Source organism: Nycticebus coucang, chromosome 10 (genome assembly GCF_027406575.1).
Source record: "Nycticebus coucang isolate mNycCou1 chromosome 10, mNycCou1.pri, whole genome shotgun sequence".
NCBI classification, from domain to species: Eukaryota; Metazoa; Chordata; class Mammalia; order Primates; family Lorisidae; genus Nycticebus; species Nycticebus coucang.
Window position 1 is genome coordinate 114,201,212 of NC_069789.1, and position 22,085 is coordinate 114,223,296.

Below are 22,085 nucleotides of genomic sequence, written 5' to 3' on the forward strand. Positions count from 1 at the left end.
CCTCAGACCCGGGCGTCCGAGCCCCCAGCCTCCTCCTTCAGACCCAGGGGTCTGAGCCCCCAATCCCCTCCCCTCCCCAAGACCCAGGACCTTGGATCCCCAGCCCCTCCTCCCTTAGACCTGGGGGTCGGGCCTCCAGTTTCAGTCTCAGACCCTGGAGTCACAGCACAGACTGAGCCACTCCTCTCTGTCACTTCAGGAGTCTGAGATTCCAGCTCCTCCTCTCCCAAGATTTCAGGTTCAGCCTTTCCAGCCCTCCTCACTCACACCCAGGCTTCCAGTTCTCAAATGCTCCTGGCTCTGGCTCAGGAGGAGGGGCAGGAGGCGGGCATTCCCTGTTAAAAGGCTCCAGAATTGTGTACCAGGCAGAGAGAACTGAAAAACTGGGGCCTCTTCCACCGGTCAGAATCACTAGATGACCCTGCCCCCTGGATTCTGGAAGGTGAGGTGCAGAGGTACTTAGATACAGGCATCAGGCCCAGGGACCCCGCCTTCGCTGGGTTCCAGGATCCACCTTCAGAACTCATTCTTCCTCAAGACACAGCAACCCAGACCCAGCTTCCTCCTGCCCAAAACTTAGGGATCCCAGCTCTCGATTCCCTGACCCTCTGACCCAGAAGTCCAGGGCCCTATTTCTCCCTTGGAATGTAGGGATCCAGTCCCCCAGCCCTCTTTAGGTTCAGGACTCTAGAGTCCCTGTCCTCTTCATCCTCAGACTCAAGAATTTGGGCCTCCAGCTCCGTCCTCCTGCAGAACCCAGAGTAGCTTGGGATACTCTCTGTTCCCACCCCAATCGCAAAATCTGGAACCCTCCTTCCTGTCTCTCAGCCCCACCCTCTCTCTCTCCCTCTCCCAGATCTCACCATGGGACGCCCCCCATCTGGTTCAGTGATGACCTGGATGTCTCTGCTCTTGCTTTGGGAAGCCTGGGCAGGTGAGGAGGTGGGGGAGGCCTCAGGGGGAATGGGTCCGAAGGCAGCTGTGGTGCTGGGAGGCTGTGGAAGGGTGGGGAGGAGGGGGGGGATTTATGTGGGTGCCTCTGCTGTGGCCTAAGGGGCATATGAAGAGTGTGATATGATGGGGGTGCCTCGGTGAGCTTTCCTGAGGGTGGATGGCCGCAAGGAACCGGTAGCAGCAGGCAGGAGTAGGTTTGGTTATGCTGCAAATTGTCTGAGTACACAAAGTCTATCAGGGCTGCTTGTGTTGGGGGAGTGGTGGGCACAGATGCCCGGCAGAAGCAATATGGAAGCGTGCTGGGATGTATGACTCGTGTATGATGACTCATGATTTAAATGAGCATGTGCGTGTATCCATGTGGCAGTGTGTGTATGCCAGGGTTTCCTGCATGAGGTGCATGCAGAGAACTTGTGGTGTGTCCATTTGAATCCATAGTTGTTTTCCTGGCCCTGGCACTGCCCTGGAGGGTGGCGATCCAATGCTCTCCTTCCTACTGCAGGACACTCCAGAGCACAGGAGTCCAAGGTGCTGGAGGGTCAGGAGTGCCAACCCCATTCGCAGCCTTGGCAGGCAGCCTTGTTTCAGGGACAGCAACTGCTGTGCGGAGGTGTCCTTGTAGGTGCAAACTGGGTCCTCACAGCTGCCCATTGTAAAAAACTGTGAGTGGATGGCTGGGGCAGAGGTCGGTTGGGACCAGAGGAAAAAGGGGGCTGGGGTTTCCATTCAGAAAGGAGATCACTAAGGACTGGACTCCTGGATCTGAGGGAGGAGGAGGCTGGGAGCCTGGACTCCTGTGTGGGTCCCAAATTACCCCACCCACATTACAGGAAATATTCGGTGCGCCTGGGAGACCACAGCCTCAGAAGTAAGGATGGGCCAGAGCAAGAAATAACTGTGCTTCAGTCCATCCCACACCCTTGCTACAACAGCAGCAACAGTGAGGACCACAGCCATGACCTGATGCTCCTTCGACTACGTGGCCAGGCATCCCTGGGGGACAAAGTGAAGCCCATCAGCTTGACAGATCACTGTGCCCAAGCTGGCCAGAAGTGCACCATCTCAGGCTGGGGCACCGTTACCAGTCCCCAAGGTAGTGGGCTTAACCACTACTGGGTAGGAAAGGAGGAGCTGGTTGGCCCAGTGGACCCTATGCCATTGGCAAAGCTTGGTCCCTAGGAGGAGACATTGAAGGGAAAGATTATGATGTTGAGATTCACAGGGGGCCCATGTTAGAAACCATGAGGCTAAACTATAAACAGGAGAGGTGAGAGAGAGAGCAAACCAGCAGATTAGTAAGCAGAACTTGAAGACACCCTTTTTTATGGTGAAAAACACCATTCTATGAGAACTTTTGTAATATAGGATTTTATATAGTCTTCTTAACAGACTTGCGATATGTAGTATATGGACTCCTCAGAGGCCCAGGAAAACAGGCTCCTAGACATCTCCCTCTTGAACCCAGGAATCCTGGGCCCTGGTGCCTTCATCCCTCAAGCCCAAGTCAACTCCAGGCCCTTTCTCGCCCAACATCCATCAGTCTAGGGCCCCACCCAGCTCTCTTCTTATTCTGGACTTCCGTTGAACCTGTCCCTTGGGGTTGCAGAATCCAGGCAGCCCCTCACCCTATGTCACAGAGGGGCCATGGGCTTCTCCAGGAAGTGGCAAAGCCAGGATTCAGGTGCCACCTGTCTGACCCATACTTCAAATAAGACAGTGTGATGCCATAGAAACACACCTGCTCAAACCATGGCTGTTCCCCTGTTCCCTGGGTAAGTCTCTTTCTTCATCTGCAAAAGGAGAATCATTACCCAATAGATTTTTGAGCTCCATGAGGGCTCAGGTTACATTTATTTTCTTCATTGTGTGTCCTTAGTGTTCAGGATGGTGCCTGGTACACAGTAGGTGCTCAATAAATATTTTCTGAATGGATGCACAGATGAACGGATAATGGGTGACTGTATCCCTCCTTCAAAGTGCTATCACATGTAATCCTCACAATAAAAGGATTATTGTGAAGATTACATGTGATAGTGAACGTATGCTTCTAGCATATAGAGTGCCAGATGGAAGTTTTTCCCCCACAAGTCTGAAGGAAGTTAATGAGAAAGATTAATTTTACCTCCAATCATTAAATTCAAACATTTATTGAGCACCTAGTATGCCCCAGGTTCTCTTGTAGGCACTGGGAATACAGGGATTTACTACTATACAAAGTCCCTATCCTTATGGAGTTGCAAGCTGGGTGGGAGAAATAGATAATAAACAAATACATGTAAAAGAAAATATTAGGTAGGCTGGGCATGGTGGCTCATACCTGTAATCCTAGCACTCTGGGAGGCCGAGGCAGGTGGATTGCCTGAGCTCAGAAGGTCCAGACCAGGCTGAGCAAGAGCAAGACCCATCTCTACTAAAAGTAGAAAAACTAGCCAGACATTGTGGTGGGCAACCTGTAGTCCCAGATACTCGGGAAGGCGAGACAGAAGGATTGCTTGAGCCCAGGAGTTTGAGGTTGCTGTGAGCTATGACACCATGGCAGTCTATCCAGGGTGACAGAGTGAGAGAAAGAAAGAGAGAGAAGAGGAGAGGAGAGGGGAGGAAAGGAGAGGAGACGAGAGGCCGGGAACAGTGGCTCATGCCTATAATCCCAGCACTTAGGGCACCAAGGCAGGTGGTATTGCCTGAACTCATAGGTTCAAAACCAGCCCGAGCAAGAGCAAGACCCCTTCTCAAAAAAACAGCCAGGCCTTGTGGCGGGTGCCTGTAGTCCCAGCTACTTGGGACACTGAGTCAGGAGAATCGCTTAAGCCCAAGAGTTTGAGGTTGCTGTGAGCTGTGACGCCACTGCACTCTACCAAAGACAACAAAGTGAAACTCTGTCTCAAAAAATAAAGGAAAGAGGGGCGGCGCCTGTGGCTCAAAGGAGTAGGGTGCTGGCCCCATATGCCGGAGGTGGTAGGTTCAAACTCAGCCCCAGCCAAAAACTGCAAAAAAAAAAAAGGAAGGAAGGAAGAAAGTATTAGGTAGAGTTCAATGCTATAGTGAAATACTGTGGAAGGTGAAAGCATAAGGAATGATGGAGGGGTGGTGTTTTAATCAGAGTGCACAGGGAAGGCTTCTAGGAGAAGGTGACACTTGGAAGGGGCAGAATTTTGCAGAGATTGAGGACCCAGTGTTCTGAGGTCAGGAAGACCAGAGAGGGAGGATCGGAGGTGTCCTAATGGGGCACCTTCAAGTGCTCCCCTGGCCCCTTGATTTGAAAATGACTCAGAGCAAGAAAACACGTAAGATCTGAGTGCGCCTCTCCAGATGGAGAAAGCCAAATAGCAGACAGCACAGCTTCTGATAAGAAGAGATGTGCCCTGTGAAATGTGTCAGGAAACTCGCCCATGCAGCTGTGGTTGGACTGAAAAGAGGTTAGATCCAGACAGGGATGAAGCAAAGGGTTGCTTTCTCAGGGAACTTACAATTTCTCCCCCCTCAGAGAATTTTCCTGACACCCTCAACTGCGCAGAAGTAAAAATCATTCCCCAGAAGAAATGTGAGGACGCCTACCCAGGGCAGGTCACAGAAGGCATGGTCTGTGCTGGCAACAGCAACGGTGCTGACACATGCCAGGTGAGTGACTCACAAAATTATTCTCTTCCCTCCTGCCACATTGCTCTAGAGCAACGGTTCTCAACCCGTGGGTCACGACCCCTTTGTAACAATGAAAATACATCCTGCACATCAGATATTTACGTTACGATTCATAACAGTAGCGAAATTACAGATATGAAGTAGAAACGAAGGTCATTTTATCATTGGGGGTCACAACATGAGGAACTGTATTAAAGGGTCATAGCATTAGGAAGGTTGAGAACCACTGCTCTAGAGGCTGAAGGCTTGGCTAGGAGGTGTGGGGGGTGCGGACCTCAATGAGATAGTACCCACAGAGATCACCCTAATCTCTGCGGAGCAGGAGCCAGGTTCAGAGAAGGCCGAACTCTCCCTGAGGGTCACACAGGATGGGGATCAGGAGCATTGACTTATTGCTGACATTTTCTTGAGAACTCCTGCCCACAGGATGGGGTACAGAGAATGAGGTTGGTTATAGAGGATATTAGAGCAGTGCCCTTTAAGGTGAGAGTCTGGGGCTAGAGGTTAGACAAGCTCCCTGCTCCCTTTCCTATTGTTGCATCCAGGAATTTGTGCCAACTTTACCACTGGCCAGGTAGTCAGCCACTTTTCTTTGAGATCTCACTGGGTTCCCGAGGATGGGAACCTTCTCCTGTGATTTGTTCCTTGGGGAATAATGCTGGTTTCCCAATCAGCTAGGAAATGGCCCCGTTGACGTCAATGCTTCCTCAATGAGATCCCATTTCTTTCTCTTGGGATTTGTCATAGTTACAATACTCTTTCCTGAGGCTGCAATTCCAGTCCTTTGTCCTTGGGTCTCCCCGGGCTTTGTGCCCCTTCCTGTAAGCCCCACCCCCTTTGCTAATAATTGGTCCCTGAAGACAATGCTTTTTTCCCATTGGCCAAGAATGGAGTCATGTTCATCAGTGGTGCTGCCATGAAAGCCAATCTTTCTGGAATGTTCCATAGATACAGTGGTTTCTTTCACAAGGATTTCAGAGATTGTTCTTTGCAGATTTGGGGGGGGGAGGGATGAGAGAAAGAGACAGACAGAGACTGAACCCTGATCCTTTCTCCTGTGTTTGGTAATGGGAATCAATGTTCTCTTCACTATTGTTCAGGAACTGGAGGAACGATCAGCTCAGTCCCTTCCATGTAATCTCTCACTGGACCCTTTCCCCCTCCTTGGTCAAGATTTTGATCATTGCCCTTAAACATCCAATCTGTTTCTTTGTACCTGGAGGAAGGACCCAAACCTTCTCCTGACTGGTCTCAGGAGACCATGCTCTTATCTCAATTGGCTACAGGGGACCAAGCTTACTCAAGAGCTGGTATTAAACAGTCTGGGTACAGCAGAAAAAGGCACTTTGTAAACATCTTAGGTGAAACTCCCTTCTTGTTCTTCCCCTCCAGGGTGATTCTGGTGGCCCCCTGGTGTGCGATGGGGTACTGCAGGGAATCACATCCTGGGGCTCAGATCCCTGTGGGATGCCCCATAGACCCGGTGTCTATAGCAACGTCTGCCGCTACCTGGACTGGATCAAGAAGACCATGGGTGGCAAGAGCACATCCTAGAATAAGCCCTGGATCTCCCTCAATAAACTTCAATAAACCAAGCCTGGTTCCTTGCCTCTCTCTGTTTTGGCCCTATGGGAAGGGGCGAATGGGGAGGAGAGCCCTTCTGGCAGGCTTGGTGGGGATCTAGGGAGACCTGGAGCACTTACTCCAGCTATCACCACTTCCTGAAGCAACCTCCCTTTCCTTCTAGAAGGACTTGGGTGAGCGAGAGATTTATCTCCGGAGAGAGAAGATATACATGAGTTTCCAAAAAATCCAGAGGGAGGGGCGGCGCCTGTGGCTCAGTGAGCAGGGCGCAGGCCCCATATGCCGAGGGTGGCGGGTTCAAACCCAGCCCCGGCCAAACTGCAACAAAAAAATAGCTGGGTGTTGTGGAGAGCGCCTGTAGTCCCAGCTACTCGGGAGGCTGAGGCAAGAGAATCGCTTAAGCCCAGGAGTTGGAGGTTGCGGTGAGCGGCACTCTACCGAGGGCCATAAAGTGAGACTCTGTCTCTACAAAAAAAAAAAAAAATCCAGTGGGATGATCTGTGAAAGACAGTTTTGAAAATGTTTTTGTTTGGTTTAGCAGCTGAAGTGTTTGCAAACTTTAGAGGGATATTTGTTTCCACTATTTTTAAAAATGAGAAAGAATGCAGGAAACATATGAAGAACTTAAACATTCACACCATGAAACCATCAGTCAGATCAAAAATCTTTCTTTTTTCCCAAAAAATCTTGACAGCCCCCAAAGTCTAGAAATCTTTTTCACACCTTGGAGCCCTCTAGTGGTATCTGCTGTGGTAGAAGGAAATGAATGTTGTGTCCAAACCGAAATGTGAAGCAAAGGGCATGTGGGGGAGTTTTCAGCAAAGATTTAATGTACATTGGCTTAGGCAAAAGAGTGGGGCTAGTTATTGTTAGGACATAGTCACTGTCCTAGGATTTCTTTTTTTTTTTTTTTTTTTTTGTCCTAGGATTTCTTAAATTATGTTCTCAAGCAAAGGAATGTGGTCCAGCTCACCTTTTCAACCCTTCCCCTGCATTATTGGTCACTAACTGGCCAATTCTTTGACTGCATTGTGATCAGGTGACCAATCCTATCCAATCAGTGGCTACTTGGAGTTGTGATATAAAACATGGCCACCTAGGGCTTTGGGAAGATATTTCTCCACAAGAGGTGTCGGTGTGTGAGATTTCCAACAACAGAAATCCTGAGGAAGTCTTTTAAGAGTGATATTAAACTTTTGAGGTCAGGGATGCATTTTTGGAGGGGCTACTTCAGGAACATCTCAACTCAAAGAATTGTTTTATAATTTTTATTACAAAAAATTTCAAACACATGCAAAATAGAACAGTATAGTGAATCCTCATTTACAACCATCCAACTTCAACAATTAATGCAAAACCAATTCTTGTTTCACATATACTTCCACACACTTCCCTAATACTGGAATATAGCAGAACTTCCATAGTTGACCACCTCCCTACATTGATCTCAAGTTGAACTAATCTTCATAGACCAGAATGCACCACATGTACACATCAGTACATTAGGTTTAGTTCCTTATGTTGACTGCCTTCATATATTGGTCAATTTGTTATAGTCTCTTGGGTGGTCAACTTACAGAGGTTCTACTGTATTTTATTATGTATTTTTTTAATCTTTTTTTTGAAACAGAGTCTTACTAAGTCACCCTCGGTAGAGTGCCTTGGTGTCACAGTTCACAGCAACCTCAAACTCTTGGGCTTAAGCCATTCTCTTGCCTCAGTCTCCCTAGTAACTAGGACTACAGGCACCTGCCACAACGCCCTTTTAGTTTGTTTGTTTGTTTGTTTTGTTTTGTTTTTTTTTGGCTTTTTTTTTTTGTATGTTTGTTTAGCAGGCTTGGGCTAGGTTCTAACCCACCAGCCCGGTGCATGTGGCCGGTGCCCTAACCCTGAGCTATGGACATGACCCATTATTATGTATTTCTAAAACAGGACATGCAAACTGCATTTACTAACAAGAAAATATAAAACAACAACAACAAAAAAATGCATTTGGTGGACCAAACCTCATGTGCTAAAAACAGTTTTTGTTTTTGTTTTTTTTTAAGACAGAGCCTCAAGCTCTTGCCCTGGGTAGACTGCTGTGGCATCACAGCTCACAGCAACCTCCAACTCCTGGGCTCAAGCGATTCTCCTGACTCTGCCTCCCAAGTATCTAGGACTACAGGGGCCTGCCACAACACCCAGCTGTCATTGTTGTTTGGCAGCCCAGGCTGGATTCGAACCCGCCAGCTCAGGTGTATGTGGCTGGCGCCTTAGCCACTTGAGCCACAGGCGCTGAGCCTAAAAATAGTTTTACTATTTAATTGATGATAGTAGACTTGTATGACAAAAAATCATACTGAAGAATTATTACTATATTTTAAATTTCATCAATTAAAAATTGTAAAAATTATACGGAGGGTGGTGGGTTCAAACCCATCCATGGCCAAACTGCAACAAACAATAGCCAGGCACTGTGGCAGGTGCCTGTAGTCCTGGCTACTCAGGAGGCTGAGGCAAGAGAATTGCCTAAGCCCAGGAGCTGGAGGTTGTTGTAGGCTGTGACTCCACCGCACTCTACCGAAGGCAACAGAGTGAGACTCTGTCTATTAAAAAAAAAAAAAAAAAATTGTAAAAATTTATTTTCTCTCTTATTATTGTCTACATAATATCATCCATTTTTATCTGTCAGTCCACACAGCCTAAAATATTTACTTTATACAAAAAGTTTGCCAGGGCTGCGCCCATAGCTCAATGGGTAGGCCACTGGCCACACGCACCGAGGCTGGTGGGTTTGAACCCAGCCCGGGCCAGCTAAAATCAACAATGACAATGACAACTACAACAAAAAAATAGCCAGCATTGTGGCAGGCGTCTGTAGTCCCAGCTACTTGGGAGGCTGAGGCAAGAGAATCTCTTAAGCCCAAGAGTTTGAGGTTGCTGTGAGCACTCTACCGAGGGCGACATAGTGAGACTCTGTCTCAAAGAAAAAAAAAGTTTGCCAACCTTGCTCCAAAAGATAGACTTTTTAAAAAACATAACCAACTTAGATTATCACACTTTATAGGGTTGATGGTAATTCCTTAATATCGTCCAAGATCCAGAAGATATTTTAATGTCCTCAATGAAAGATAAGCTAGAGAAGACTTCAAGATTGATTTAGTGTGATGTAATTAGGGAGGATGCAGGCATGCTGGCTGAGGTCTCAGAAGGGAAGGATTAATCCAAGATGAACTAGCAATTCAGGAATACATGTAAAATCATGGACTGTAGAGTCTGGCAAGAGATCAGAACATTGGGATCAGATAAGGTCTGAGAGGACCCACCTTGGCAGGAGCCTCTTGGATTCAAGAGTCAAAGCTCCAGTTCAAACTGGCTTATACAAAAGTGGGAACTTGTTCACTTAGGTGACCAGGAAGTCTGCGGAGGTGGCTCTTGATGTCAAAAGAAGAGACATAGGTACAAGCACTTCGAGTACTTGAAATGATGACTTAAGCCAACCATCTCTCTGTCTCTCTATGATTCTCATTCATATTCCCTCTCTCACTTTCCCCTCTCAGCACTCAGTGCATCTCTTTTTTTCTCCTGTGAATCTCATTCTAGTCTCTATAGACAGACTTCTTCACATGGGAGAAAGATAGCAGCTACTGACAGACACAGTGAAGCAAACCCAACAAAAACAACCCTTCCTTTCTCCCAGCACCTTGACCTTAACCCCAAGGAAAAGCTCTAATTGGTCCAGCTTGAACTGGGCCCACCCTGTGGGTACAAGGTTATTGTTGACAGGGAAAAAGCAGAGATCTTGTTGGTTTGGCTCAGTGAATGGGTTTGGATGGAGAACTATCATTGAAAATTTCGCTAGAACTACAGGAAATGAGGGAGCATCCTCTCAAAAGAAGTAGGGTGCTGTTCTAGAAAGAAGAGGGAAGATAATCCAGGAAGTCAGAAACAATGGGCCATCAGAACGAGGCAGTGCCAAGGCCACAATGCCCAGGATCCCGGAGGGCAAGGCACAGCTGGCACGATACTTAGATACCAGTTCTCAGGTGTGCTCATGAGCTGGAAGATGAGTCATCAAGCTAGGGTTTGGGACATAGGTCTGAAAGAGAGGAAGGTAGGTAGGAGGTTATGGTCTGGGTGGGAGTTAGCAGCAGGTGCTGTGACTAAACCCAAAGGGCACAGGCTAGCTCTCACCAATGTGGGGTATGTGTCATTAATAAGCACCGGGGGTTCCAAGTTTCTTTTGAGCCAAATGGGACTCAGAGGATATGCATGGGTATAATGGGAAATTTTCTTCTCCAAGTGTGGCTTTGTGCAATGGTGATACCACAGGCCTTTGAATCCTCAGAATTAAAATTCTGATACTTCTGACTTCTTATATCTGTGACTTTGCTGAAGTGATCTAACCTTTTTTAAACTTCCATTTTCTCATCTATAAAATGAGGATGACAATTCTCACCTGGACCAATGTGGGAACTAGAGAGAAGATCCATGACGCGTCTGACACACCACACTAGATAAAGAAATGGGAGCTGCTTCTTTCCCTCATTGATGAGGGCAAGGGAACTCATATTAATTCAGTGTCTTGTTAGGTGCTCATCAGTTTTCCATTCACAATTTTATTTAATCCTCCTATTTGCCTCAAGGCTTGCTCCCTCCTGCTTTTGAAAGGGGCAAAATAGGCTGGGTTCTGTGGCTCATGCCTGTAATCTCAGCATTCTGGAGGCTGAGGCAGGTGGATTGCCTGAGCTCGGGAGTTCAAGACAAGCCTGAGCAAGAACAAGACACCATCTCTACTAAAAATAGAAAAACTAGCTAGGCGTTGTGGTGCACACCTGTAGTCCCTGCTACTCAGGAGGCTGAGGCAAGAAGATAGCTTACGCCCAAGAGTTTGAGGTTGCTGTGAGCTATGACACCAGGGCATTCTACCCAGGGCAATAGTATGAGTCTCCAAAAAGAAGGGGAGGGATAAGACTTAGAAAAATGAAGTCATTTACTTGAAGTCGCAGAATGGTCAACTAAAATTCACACCTGGGATGGACTCACTCATGAGGCCATGTTCTTTCTATCATACACCATGGCAGATGAGCTCAGGGATTAAGGCAAGACTGAGTCTAAGGCTGGTAGATATTGATGCCAGAGCTTTGCAAACTAGCATTTTTTAATAACTTTTTTATTTTTTATTATTATTATTTTGTAGAGACAGAGTCTTACTTTATTGCCCTCGGTAGAGTGCCGTGGCATCACACAGCTCACAGCAACCTCCAACTCCCGGGCTTAGACGATTCTCTTGCCTCAGCCTCCCAGTAGCTGGGAGGGACTACAGGTGCCCGCCACAACACCCAGCTATGTTTTTTTTGTTGTTGTTGTTGCAGTTCGGCCAAGGCCAAGTTTGAACCCACCACCCTCATTATATGGGGCCAGCGCCATACCCACTGAGTCACAGGCACTGCCCACTTTTTTATTTATTTATTTATTTTTTTTTTTTTTGAGACAGAGTCTCAGTATGTCGCTCTCGATAGAGTACCCTGGCATCTCAGCTCACAGCAACCTCAAACTCTTGGGCTTAAGCCAGTCTCTTGCCTCAGGCTCTTGAGCAGCTGAGACTACAGGCACCTGCCACAAAGTGGCAATTTTTTGGTTGCAGTTGTCACTGTTGTTTAGCGGGCCTGGGCCAGGCTCAAACCTGCCAGCCTCGGTGTATGTGGCCAGCACCCTGGTCACTGAGCCGTGGGCACCAAGCCAAACTAGCATTTTTTTTTAAAAAGCATCTCTTGTGTTCTGTTCTCTGGTCTGGTCTGCTGAAGAAAACAATAGTCAACACCAGATACATTTCCTCTGTGTGTGAAGAACAGCATTTAGCAATTCAGTCAGACTAAATAATTAAGAACATAATTTATAGAATAACAGGTGATGCAAAGCACAGCACAAAAGTTCTGGTGACTTAGGAGTGAATAGCAGGGCTCCAGAGTAGCATAGCCCCTTCCTCTTTCTAACAAATTACTGAGGAGGCAGAAGACTGAGGGAATGACAGGATCCAGGCATGAAGATTTGGGCAGTAATGACAGACTGGAAGTCTCTCTACAATTTCTGTCTTTGGGAAACCAAAAGAGAATGGCATGGGTTCCTGGGTCATGAAACTAGGAGGTCAAGGAATCTGAGGGCTACTTTCCCTTGATTTAGGAGCCCAAGTCAGAAAGTTTGACACTCCCCAAGGCCAGGGTCCTGCTGGGGAACTGGAAAAGCTAGGAGTTTCAGGATCTGATTTTGGTTCTGAGTAGGGTCAACATGTCAGAAGGTTTGGGAACTTAGCCTGGATTTATTTAGTATAGCATCAACATTTGCATGGTACTTTATCTTAAGAGTTTATGTGAAATGAGGTCTCCAGATAATGTGTGGAGTTGGGGAAAAAAAATAAGAGTGGAATAAGTGAAAGAGACAAGGATAGAAATACAGATGTGATTTCGGGAAGAAATTGCATTGAGGATAAGAAGGGGAATGGGATTGGGGTCAGAGTGTCAGTAGTGGTGTTAGGTGTGAGATGGGTTCATGGGGGAGGTATCAGTATGGGCTTTCTAGAATATGACAAAGATAGAAACTAATGACTGAGTTGTATGTGGGGCAGGTTTGGGACTGAGGTTAGTGACATTCAGTGGTCAAGGTTGAGTTTGGCTTATAGTTAGAGGTACAGAGTTCAGGTCAAGAGTCAGGGTTAAGGTTGGTTGAGGGGTGGATCCTAGCCTGAATTGGTACTTGGAGTCAGGAATTCAGTCAAGATTTAGGTTCAGGATTAAGGTATAAATTGGGGTTGGTCAAGGATGAAAAAGGATTTGAAGTTTAGGATTGGGTACAAGTTAGAATTTGGGGTTTGTGTCAGAATTGGTGTTGGAAGTTGTGTCAAATAAGGGTTAGACCCTGCTCAAGGTCAGGGTCTGACATCTCACCCTATCAGAAGCATTTGGCCAGGCCTTCTCCATGAATGGCACCACCAAACACCCAGCAAGAGACTTTGAAATCTTAACATCTCCCTCCACCTCACCACAACCCCCATCCAATCCATCACCAAGGCCGGCAGATTCTCTCTTCTAAGTGAATTTTGAGTCCACCTACCTGATACCAGCTCTTCCTTCCAACCATCCTTATCCAAATCACCATCATCTCTCATCTGGACAATAGCAAGGACTTCCCCATGGTCTCCCAATATCCCCACTCTCCCCCAAATTCACTCTTCATACAGCAGCCAGGTGATATTTTGAAAATATACATTTTATATTATTTTCCTGACTCAAGTCTAAATGGTTCTTCATTGTTCACAGGATCAAGTCAGATACACCATGATATACACGCTCTTCAATGGTCTGATCCCAGTCAACCTCCCATCTCCAAACTCCATCTATACCATCTTCCATCTCAGGGGCTTTGCACATACTGTTTCTGCTGATACATTCTCCATCTCCTCCCTTTTCCTTCTAGTCAATGCTTAATATTCTTTCAATTTTCAGCTCATTGTCATTTCCTTGGTGAAAACCCCTTGAAAGTACTTTCATAATACCCTGTACCTTTCCTTCAAAACACACAATATAGATGTAATTTTGTATTTGCTTATGACTTATTTTGTTATTTTTCTTTTACATGAGAAGTAATGTCAGCGACAAATGGGAAGAGAGGCTATCTAGGTTTGTGCACCATTTACCCTCAGTACCTACCCCAGCCTGGACTGTAGTTGGTAACCAATACTTTTTTTGTTAAGCACATACAGGATTGGGTCTGAAATGGAAATGTAGGGTGAGGGCTGGAGAGAAATCTAGAATGGGAGGCATGATGGGTTTGACTATTCATGTGGCTTCAAGATACAGATTCGAGTTGGGTTTCGCTTTATGGTTTGGGATCAGATATGGGATCTGAGTTGAGATTTGGATTCAACCTTGAGGTCTCAGGAGGGATGATTTTGGCTACAAGAACAAAAAACTCTAACCCACGAAGGAAATCTGAAAAAGTCATGAGACAGAGGGGCTCCACATTTAGCCAATTCACCAGCTCAGCAGCCTCATCCAAGACTGTGATCCGCATCTCTTTGTTTGGCTATCCACAATGTTTGGCTTGGTCCATGATCACTTCCCTTCTTGGTCCCAGGAGGACTGCCACAGTTCCAGAATTTGCATCTAGAAGGGACACCTCTGGCAGAAGAGAATTCTTCCAGTATCTCTTTTTGAAAATGAGGAAATTTATCCTAGAAGTGCCTCAGTGGTCTTTCCCTCACTCTTCATTAGTCAGAACCGCCTCACACGGTCATTTCTGAACTAATCAAGTAAGCAGAACGTGGCTTATAGTCATGTGAAGGGTAAAGTATCATCCAAATAAAATGGAACCTCTGCTAGAAAGGCAGAAGGAGTGAATGCTTGGGAAGGTGACAATATTGTCTATTACTATGAGTCACAGGTGGAACTTGGTTGGGGGCAGGATTGAGATAAGATTCGGGCTCAGGATTGAGGGATGAATTCCATTTTGGAATCTGATTTAGAGGTTGGGGTCAATTCTAATTTTAGGGATTTGTCTTGAGGTAACTCAAACTATAGTTCCTATCATACTCAAAGGGAAGGCCAAAGACCTTCAAGGTCTCATGTCATCTGAGTCCTGTGATATTTCTGGCCTCAGCGCTGCCCCTTTTTCTCTTGGTCATTCAGCTCTGGTCACAATGGCTTTCCTGCTGGGGCACTTCAGGCTCCTTGCCTAACACATCTGCCTGCTTACTTTGCCTGGAACTCATTATTATCTTCAAGTAGCCACACGGATCCTCTCATCATCTCCTTTAAGATTTTGCTCTAATGTCACCTTCACATGAGATCTCTCCAATCATTGCTCCTAATATTATAAACCTTGGGATCATTAAAGGTGGCGGGAACCAGTAACTCCCTGACCCTCTTCCTTGCTTTTGTTTTTTTCTTCCATAGTACTTACCACCTCCTAACAAACTCTGTATTTTCTGTATCTATTTTTGTACTGACAGTCTCCATCCCTTCAAACAAGAGCCTCTAGGAAGGCAGGAATTTGTTTTGCTACTCTTGGGTTCCCAAGAGCCAGAATAGTTTTTGGCACAGAGCTCACGCTCAGGGATACTTCTTGAATGAATACAATGAGTACAGATGAATGTGGAAATAAGCTCATCCCAGCATTATTATAATTAAAACTACTTGAGAGTGCTTCAATTTCAGACATTACATAAATCATGGTATAACTATAGTGTGGAATATTACACAACCATATCAAGGAAGAAGAATGATCTGACTGTACTAAGAGGGAAACATGTTTTATCTTTTTAAAAATACACTTTATTGTGTATAATTAAGGTATTCAGTGTGATGTTATATGATGCATATTCATAGTAAAATGGTTACTCTAGTGAAATTAACACAGTCGTCATCTCACAGAGTTACCTACTTTCCTCCCCTGTGGGAAGAACAGCTATAATCTACTCAGCAGAAATCCTGAAAACAGTGCATTCTTATTAACCACAGTTAATCTATCAAGTAGTTTATCCTACATATTTAATATGGTGTACCCTTTGACTATGTCTCTTCATTTTGGGGTGGGAGGGGAATTTTTCCGAGATATTTTATAGAGTAAAACCACATTTTGTATTAGATAATGTTTAGTACAGACATTTGTGTTATAAATATAATAACATATTGAGAAACATGTGTAATATGATTTAAATTGAATGAGAACATACCCATGTTCTTAATATAAAATACAATCTCAAATGTGACTAAATCGATAACAGTAAGCATTCAGTGGTGTGGAGTCAGGGGAGGCGGTGTCTTTTTAATCTACCCCTCTCTACTAGGGCTGGGAGTGAATTCAGGCTCAAAGGCACAGTTGAGACTCAACCTGGACAGGTTTCCACAGGCTGGTGAGAATTAGGGTGGAGGGAGGCGTCTAGGCCCCCACCCCAGGGAATGAGGACAAGAAAATGGCTCCAGAGAAGGACCCAGGCCAGAGTCCGTGCTCTGAGCACTGCCCGCTCGGAGCCCGGCTCCTGCGCCTTCAAGCCAGCCGGCCCGGATCCTCCCTCGCGAGTAGACTCGAGGGACGGCGGGACCAGAATGTGCGGGGGTGAAGTGGTCGGTGCCGCCCGACATTCGGAGCCAGGGCGGGGAGAGGGAGACTGCACTGGTGCCAAACGCTTCTGCTGCCTCAGGGGTTCCACATAACCACTACCGCAAACGCAGGAAGAGGGTGTCCCATAGTTGGCTCCACCCGCACCCCAGGGCACCGGGGGCGGGCGCGGGGGTGAGGGTGGTATAAGAGGACCGCCCGCAGAGGGCTGCAGATCAGCGCCGACCCAACCCAGCCTGAGAGTCCGAGTGCCCGAGTGCAAGCCCAGATCAGATCAGACCCTGCCAAGGTGCGCAGGGCCCTTTCCCAAGTGTGTTGGGGGTGGGACTGGGGTGGGGTATGCTGGCTGGCAGCTGATTCCTTCTTCTGAGAGGATGGGAAAGGCCGCTTGGCTTCTTAGGGGAAAGGGCAGTGGGGATTAAGAAGTTTGGGTTGCCTAGGGAGGAGAAGGATGGAACCTGAGGAACTGGACCTCTGGGTCTCAGGGAAGAGGAGCTGAGGTACTGGACCCCTGGGTCTGAGGAAGGAGCGGCTGGGGGATCTGATTCCTGACTCTGGACTCTCTCTTTCCAGCTCCAGCAGAAAGAACCTCCCTTGCCTGGCAGCTCTGAGCGGCTCACAAGGCACCATGGTGGGATCCCTTCTCCTGCCCCTGCAGATGCTCCTGCTGTCCTTAGCGCTGGGAACTGCTGGACAAGAAGGTGAGGGCCTCCCCGTGTCCTCACTGACCCTCTCTAAGGAGTCCCTAAGTCAGGGCCTCTCCCTCCTCAAACAGCCTCCGCCCCGGAAGACCAGACTGTTGTGCCCAGCCCCTCTCTGGCTTCCCAGGGTCTCTGTCCCCTCCAAGCCCGGTCTTTCTCTAGGCTTCTGTGGCTGCCCGGGGTGAGATGCTCCTCCTAGGCTCCCTTTGTCTCTCTCCATCCTCACCTCTCACTTTCTCTGCTTTTCTTCATGAGTCTCTGTCTCTCTCCATGCCTGACTCTGGAATCCCTGGGCTGTGGCCTCAGCTTTCCTCCAACACAGGCCCCCTTATGTTCCTTCATGTCTTCATGCAGCCCAGGGTGACAAGAGTGGGGAGAAGATTATTGATGGTGTTCCATGTCCAAGAGGTTCCCACCCATGGCAGGTGGCTCTGCTCAAGGGCAATCAGCTGCACTGTGGGGGCGTGCTGGTCAACGAGCGCTGGGTACTCACCGCAGCCCACTGCAAGATGGAGTAAGTGCCCCCAGGGCTGTGCTGGGAGGGCATGCAGCCAGCACCTCCACCTCTCTGTTGGGTGCTCTGTCTCTCTGGGTCTCTGTCTTTCTCTGGGTCTCTGTCCCCTTCTCTCTCTGGGTCTCTGTTCTTGCCTTTCAGTCACAGTGTCTGTCTCTGAATATTGTTCTTTCTCCCAGTCAGTACACCGTGCACCTGGGGAGTGATAAGCTGGGTGATAGGAAGTCCCAGAAGATCAAGGCCTCAAAGTCATTCCGTCACCCTGGCTACTCCACACAGACTCATGTTAATGACCTCATGCTTGTGAAGCTAAATAGCCGGGCCAGGCTGTCATCAAGTGTGAAAAAAGTCACCCTGCCCTCCCACTGCGAGCCCCCTGGGACTATGTGCACTGTCTCTGGCTGGGGCACGACCACAAGCCCTGACGGTAAGCTGCTCCAGTGACCCAGGAGACCAGGCCCCCAGCCCCTCAGGTGCTCAGGCACCATCGTGGGTGTCAGCACGCAGGAGTCACAGACCCCAGCCTATGGCTGACAGCTGTTCCCTCTCCTCCCTGCAGTGACTTTTCCCTCCGAGCTCATGTGCACAGATGTCAAGCTTATCTCCGCCAAGGACTGCAAGAAGGTTTACAAGGACCTGCTGGGCAGTTCCATGCTGTGTGCTGGCATCCCTGACGCCAAGACCAACGCCTGCAATGTGAGACACCCCTCTCCCAGCCTTGGCCACCCTGTCTTCTTGCTCTGGGCACACAGCCTGACCCAGTGACCAGGCATCTTTGCCATCCCCCGGGCCTGGTCACCTCAGCTTTCTTTAGTTTGTCCCCTGCCTGAGGCAGTAGCAGGAGTTTATCCAGGGGCTGGTGTGGCCCTCGGGATGGGCAGTAAGTTGAATGGGAGTGGGACCAGGGGAAGCAAGGGAGGGCCTGGCCTCAGACCCCTCAAAACTTTAAGCAGATGCCAAAAAACTCCAGAATTGAAATAAATTATATTTTAGGGCAATACTTAAAAAATAAAAGTAAAAATTCATGCAAAATGTCCACAACAAATGAAATAGCACAGTTTTAAATGAAGTGTAATGTATCTTACTGAATTATCCTTTCGCTTCATGCACCAGGGTGGCTTAGCCCTGCACTGCCCTGACACTGTCTTGATTTAAAATTTGGATACGCTGTCCATCATGGGTTGTTTTTTGTTGTTGTCATTTTTTGTTTTGTTTTGTTTTTATTTTGTGATATTGCATTTGATTTTTGTAAAGTATTGCCTTGAAATATTGATTGCGATTATAGAGATTTTGTGCCCAAAGTTAGTACCCCTGGCCCTGGTCCTGGAGAAAGCACTCTCCCCCCCTCCCTCAGCCTTTTGTCAAACACCTCTATTTCTGAACAAAGTCTTCCCACATCTCCCTTTATGCCTAACTTCATGTCACACTTTTTCTCTTTGTTCTTTCTCTGCATTGATCTCTCTCACTCTCTCCTCCTCTCTTCCCCCATACACACCCTCAGCAATCAGGGGAAGTAGGACAGTGCGAGGTAGGGATAGAAGTGATGGGAGAGGGATGCTCCTCCTAGACAAATTGGGGGTGGGGGCAGTGATTGCTTCTGCTCTCATGAGGGCAGTTTCCCGAATGGCAAGTGCTGCCATGACACAGAGCTCAGAAGGTCCCATGCTTGGTTGAGTACACTCCTGTTGGCATCTTGAAATTATTCCTTTTTCTTTTTTCCCTCCCTCCCTCCCTTCCTTAGTTCTTTCTTCCCTTCCTTCCTTCCTTCTTTTTTTTTCTGAAATGGAGTTTTGCTGGTCTTGGAACTCTTGATCTCAAGCAATCCTCCAGCCTCAGACTTAGCTGGGATCACAGCTGTGTGACATGCCCCCCACTCCCTGCCCTCCAGCAGTCTTGAAATCCTTAATAATTTTTGAGCGAAGATCTCTGAATTTTCCTTTTGCACTGGGCCCTTTAAATGATGTAATTGGTCCTACCCCTGGTTTCCAAGACTGTGGAGTCCTACTTTCCTGCAGGCGAGAGGGTTATACATCCATCTCTGGGGGACAACTTTCCTTCTTCTACTAGCTTGTAGCAATCAATGTCTTTAGCACTGGAAGGTAAACCAGCACTCTGATCCTGGAAGCACTGCCCTTTGTCTGGAATTGGTCCCATTGGCCAGAGCTCAACCCTTCAAAGGACCTGATTTGTCCTTTGTATGAGAGCACTAACTCCTGCTCTACTATTGGTTCCCAGAGACAATGAGTCTCTTCACACTGGCTGGGATGAAAATCTTTGGTCTGACAGGACAAAGACTGAGGAATGGATGAGGCTGAGATGGGCTGAGGGGCTTTGCTCTGAAGCCAATGCTAATTTTCTGCTCTGTTCCCTCCAGGGTGACTCAGGGGGACCGTTGGTATGCAAAGGTACCCTGCAAGGTCTGGTGTCCTGGGGAACTTTCCCTTGTGGCCAACCCAATGACCCAGGTGTCTACACTCAAGTATGCAAGTACAGCGACTGGATAAATGAGACCATGAGAAAGCATCGCTAACACACCACCAAGAGTTAAATAATCATGGACCTTAAACAAAAATCCAGGGAAAAAAGAACATCGATGACCTATAAAGTCATATTTGGCACTACCTTTCCTCAAAGACATATTCCTCAACAGTGAATATGACCTGTTTGTAAACCAATGAAATTTGTAAGGGCCTCCAAATCAAAACAAATAAAGAAATACAAAAACCTCAGTGCTAATGAAGATGCAGTGAGACCAACACTCTCAAATACTGGGACTGGAAATTCGTACAATCTCTATGGACACAGAATGGCCACATGAATTGAAACCCTTATTCATCACTTTTAGCACAGTAAATAGTCCTAGGAAGACCTGACTTAAAAAAAAAAAAAAAAAAAAAAACTCCAAAATGTGGAACAAGGATTTACCACTATGTTATTTATCACCGTGATAAAATTGGAAACAATGAACATGTTCTAAAGTATTTGATTGTTTAAATAATAGACCAGTTTGGCAAAGGGATATTATGAAGCTGTTAAAAATAACACTTAGGCAGAACTGTTAGTGTTATGCAAGAATGTTTAGGCTATAATGAGGTTAAGTGACAAAAAGAAGATACAAAACTATGTATGTGATCCTTCCCATGTAAAATGGACTTTCCACAGAATAAAATCTGAAAGGCCATGTCCCAGATTGTACACGGGGTAGTAACGAAGTTTCTCTTTCTTCCCATGTACGTTTCTGTAGATGTGGATTTTTATAACCTAGAAAATGAAAGTGGAAAAGTTTGAAAAGCTAAGGTCAGAGAGGGGAGACCCTTAAGGGAGGGAAACTAGAAAGGAAAATGTGCATGGTTTTGACCTGGTCTTGCCTCCCAGGTCTCAGTTTTCCTCTATCTGTAAAATGGGAGAGAGAAAAAAGGAGGGAGAGAGGGAAGATGGGAGGGAGTTGGGAGGAGATAATATGCCTATTTCATTAGGGTGGAAAGAGGTGTGAAAGTGTTTCCAGACATCTGACAGGTGACAAATAAGGAGAGAGGGAGGATTTCAGAGGGATGTGGACTTCCAGTAGACAAACTACCAGGTTCCCAAAAGGGCCTGCCAAAAGTGAGCAACCAATGTTCTGGGTGCCAGAGGAAGGTCGCTGCTGAGAACCTGAGAAAAGTGGGCTCCTGCTCCCAAAGAAGGCAGAAACAGGGCCTCTGGAAGGGAACAAGATGAGGGAAGAGTCCTCTGTGACTCAGAGCCAAGCCACTTGGCCTTGGCCACCTGTCCTCAGAGATTTTCTGGGCAGTCACACCTCAGGTGCTGCTGACAGAGGGATTCCACTCCAGCCTGGGCTACCCCTCCTACCTGTCTTTCCTGTTTCTCTCCCAGGATACACCAACATCCTCCAGATCCTTCCCCTCCTTATCTCATCTCTGAATCTCTCTCCTAACCCAATTAACATCCCGGTGATTTTGCAGAAGTTCTGCAGTCACTGATTCTGATTCTCTGCACACAGGATGTTAACACACAAAAATGGCAATCCAGGTCCCCTGTCCCTCTTCCCTCAGACCAGATTACCTAACTCCCAGCCAAATCTCTGGACCTGTGTCAAGCTTAAAGAACATCAAGGATTTTTTAGCTCTCCATCCCCAAGAGGCTCCATCAACTTCCCCTCTCTCCTACAAGCCATGCTAAATCAATATTCAATCTAAAACTTAAAAAATATCAAAACATTGCATTTGCACTAAGTAGGCCTGGAGGTCCCCGGCCCTGCCTCTCTTCTCCTCCTACACACAAGCAAAAGGTGGACTGGTTTGCAATGCCTGAGATGGTACTCATGTTGAATTTTTAAAAAGTAACTTCATTTTTCTTTTGCAGATAATGCAGTATAGTTGTTAATGCAATAGCTCAAGAAATCTGGTTTCTTGGGTTCAAATCCCAATTGTGACCCCTACAAGCTATTTGCCTTTGAGCTGATTACTTCCCCATCCCTGTTCCTGCATTCTTAAAATAGGAGAAAGTGCATCTACTTCATTATTATGAAGATTAAATTAGTTACTATATGGAATGTACTCAAACATTGTCTGACATAGCATAAGCCTCCAATGGGT

General features: G+C 47.0%; 2 protein-coding genes across 2 annotated transcripts; both read left to right on the top strand.

The window, feature by feature from the left end:
- Window positions 1-285: 285 nt before the first annotated feature.
- KLK8 (kallikrein related peptidase 8) lies at window positions 286-6,188 on the top strand. Its single transcript, XM_053607012.1, has 6 exons — window positions 286-442; window positions 857-934; window positions 1,457-1,616; window positions 1,785-2,047; window positions 4,439-4,572; window positions 5,986-6,188. The coding sequence occupies exons 2-6, from the start codon at window positions 865-867 to the stop codon at window positions 6,145-6,147; spliced, it is 789 nt and encodes a 262-aa protein (XP_053462987.1). The 5' UTR covers window positions 286-442; window positions 857-864; the 3' UTR covers window positions 6,148-6,188.
- Window positions 6,189-16,903: 10,715 nt separating this feature from the next.
- KLK7 (kallikrein related peptidase 7) lies at window positions 16,904-20,183 on the top strand. The gene is made up of 5 exons (XM_053606872.1): window positions 16,904-16,976; window positions 17,331-17,490; window positions 17,670-17,917; window positions 18,050-18,186; window positions 19,865-20,183. Exons 1-5 carry the CDS (start codon window positions 16,904-16,906, stop codon window positions 20,018-20,020), a joined length of 774 nt encoding a protein of 257 aa, XP_053462847.1. The 3' UTR covers window positions 20,021-20,183.
- Window positions 20,184-22,085: the final 1,902 nt, after the last annotated feature.

Coding starts and splice junctions, on each gene's coding strand:
- KLK7 (XM_053606872.1), top strand. CDS start 16,904: ATGGTGGGATCCCTTCTCCTGCCCCTGCAGATGCTCCTGCTGTCCTTA. Junction 16,977..17,330: donor GGGAACTGCTGGACAAGAAG/GTGAGGGCCTCC, acceptor GTCTTCATGCAG/CCCAGGGTGACAAGAGTGGG. Junction 18,187..19,864: donor CCAAGACCAACGCCTGCAAT/GTGAGACACCCC, acceptor TGTTCCCTCCAG/GGTGACTCAGGGGGACCGTT.
- KLK8 (XM_053607012.1), top strand. CDS start 865: ATGGGACGCCCCCCATCTGGTTCAGTGATGACCTGGATGTCTCTGCTC. Junction 935..1,456: donor GCTTTGGGAAGCCTGGGCAG/GTGAGGAGGTGG, acceptor TTCCTACTGCAG/GACACTCCAGAGCACAGGAG. Junction 2,048..4,438: donor CACCGTTACCAGTCCCCAAG/GTAGTGGGCTTA, acceptor CTCCCCCCTCAG/AGAATTTTCCTGACACCCTC.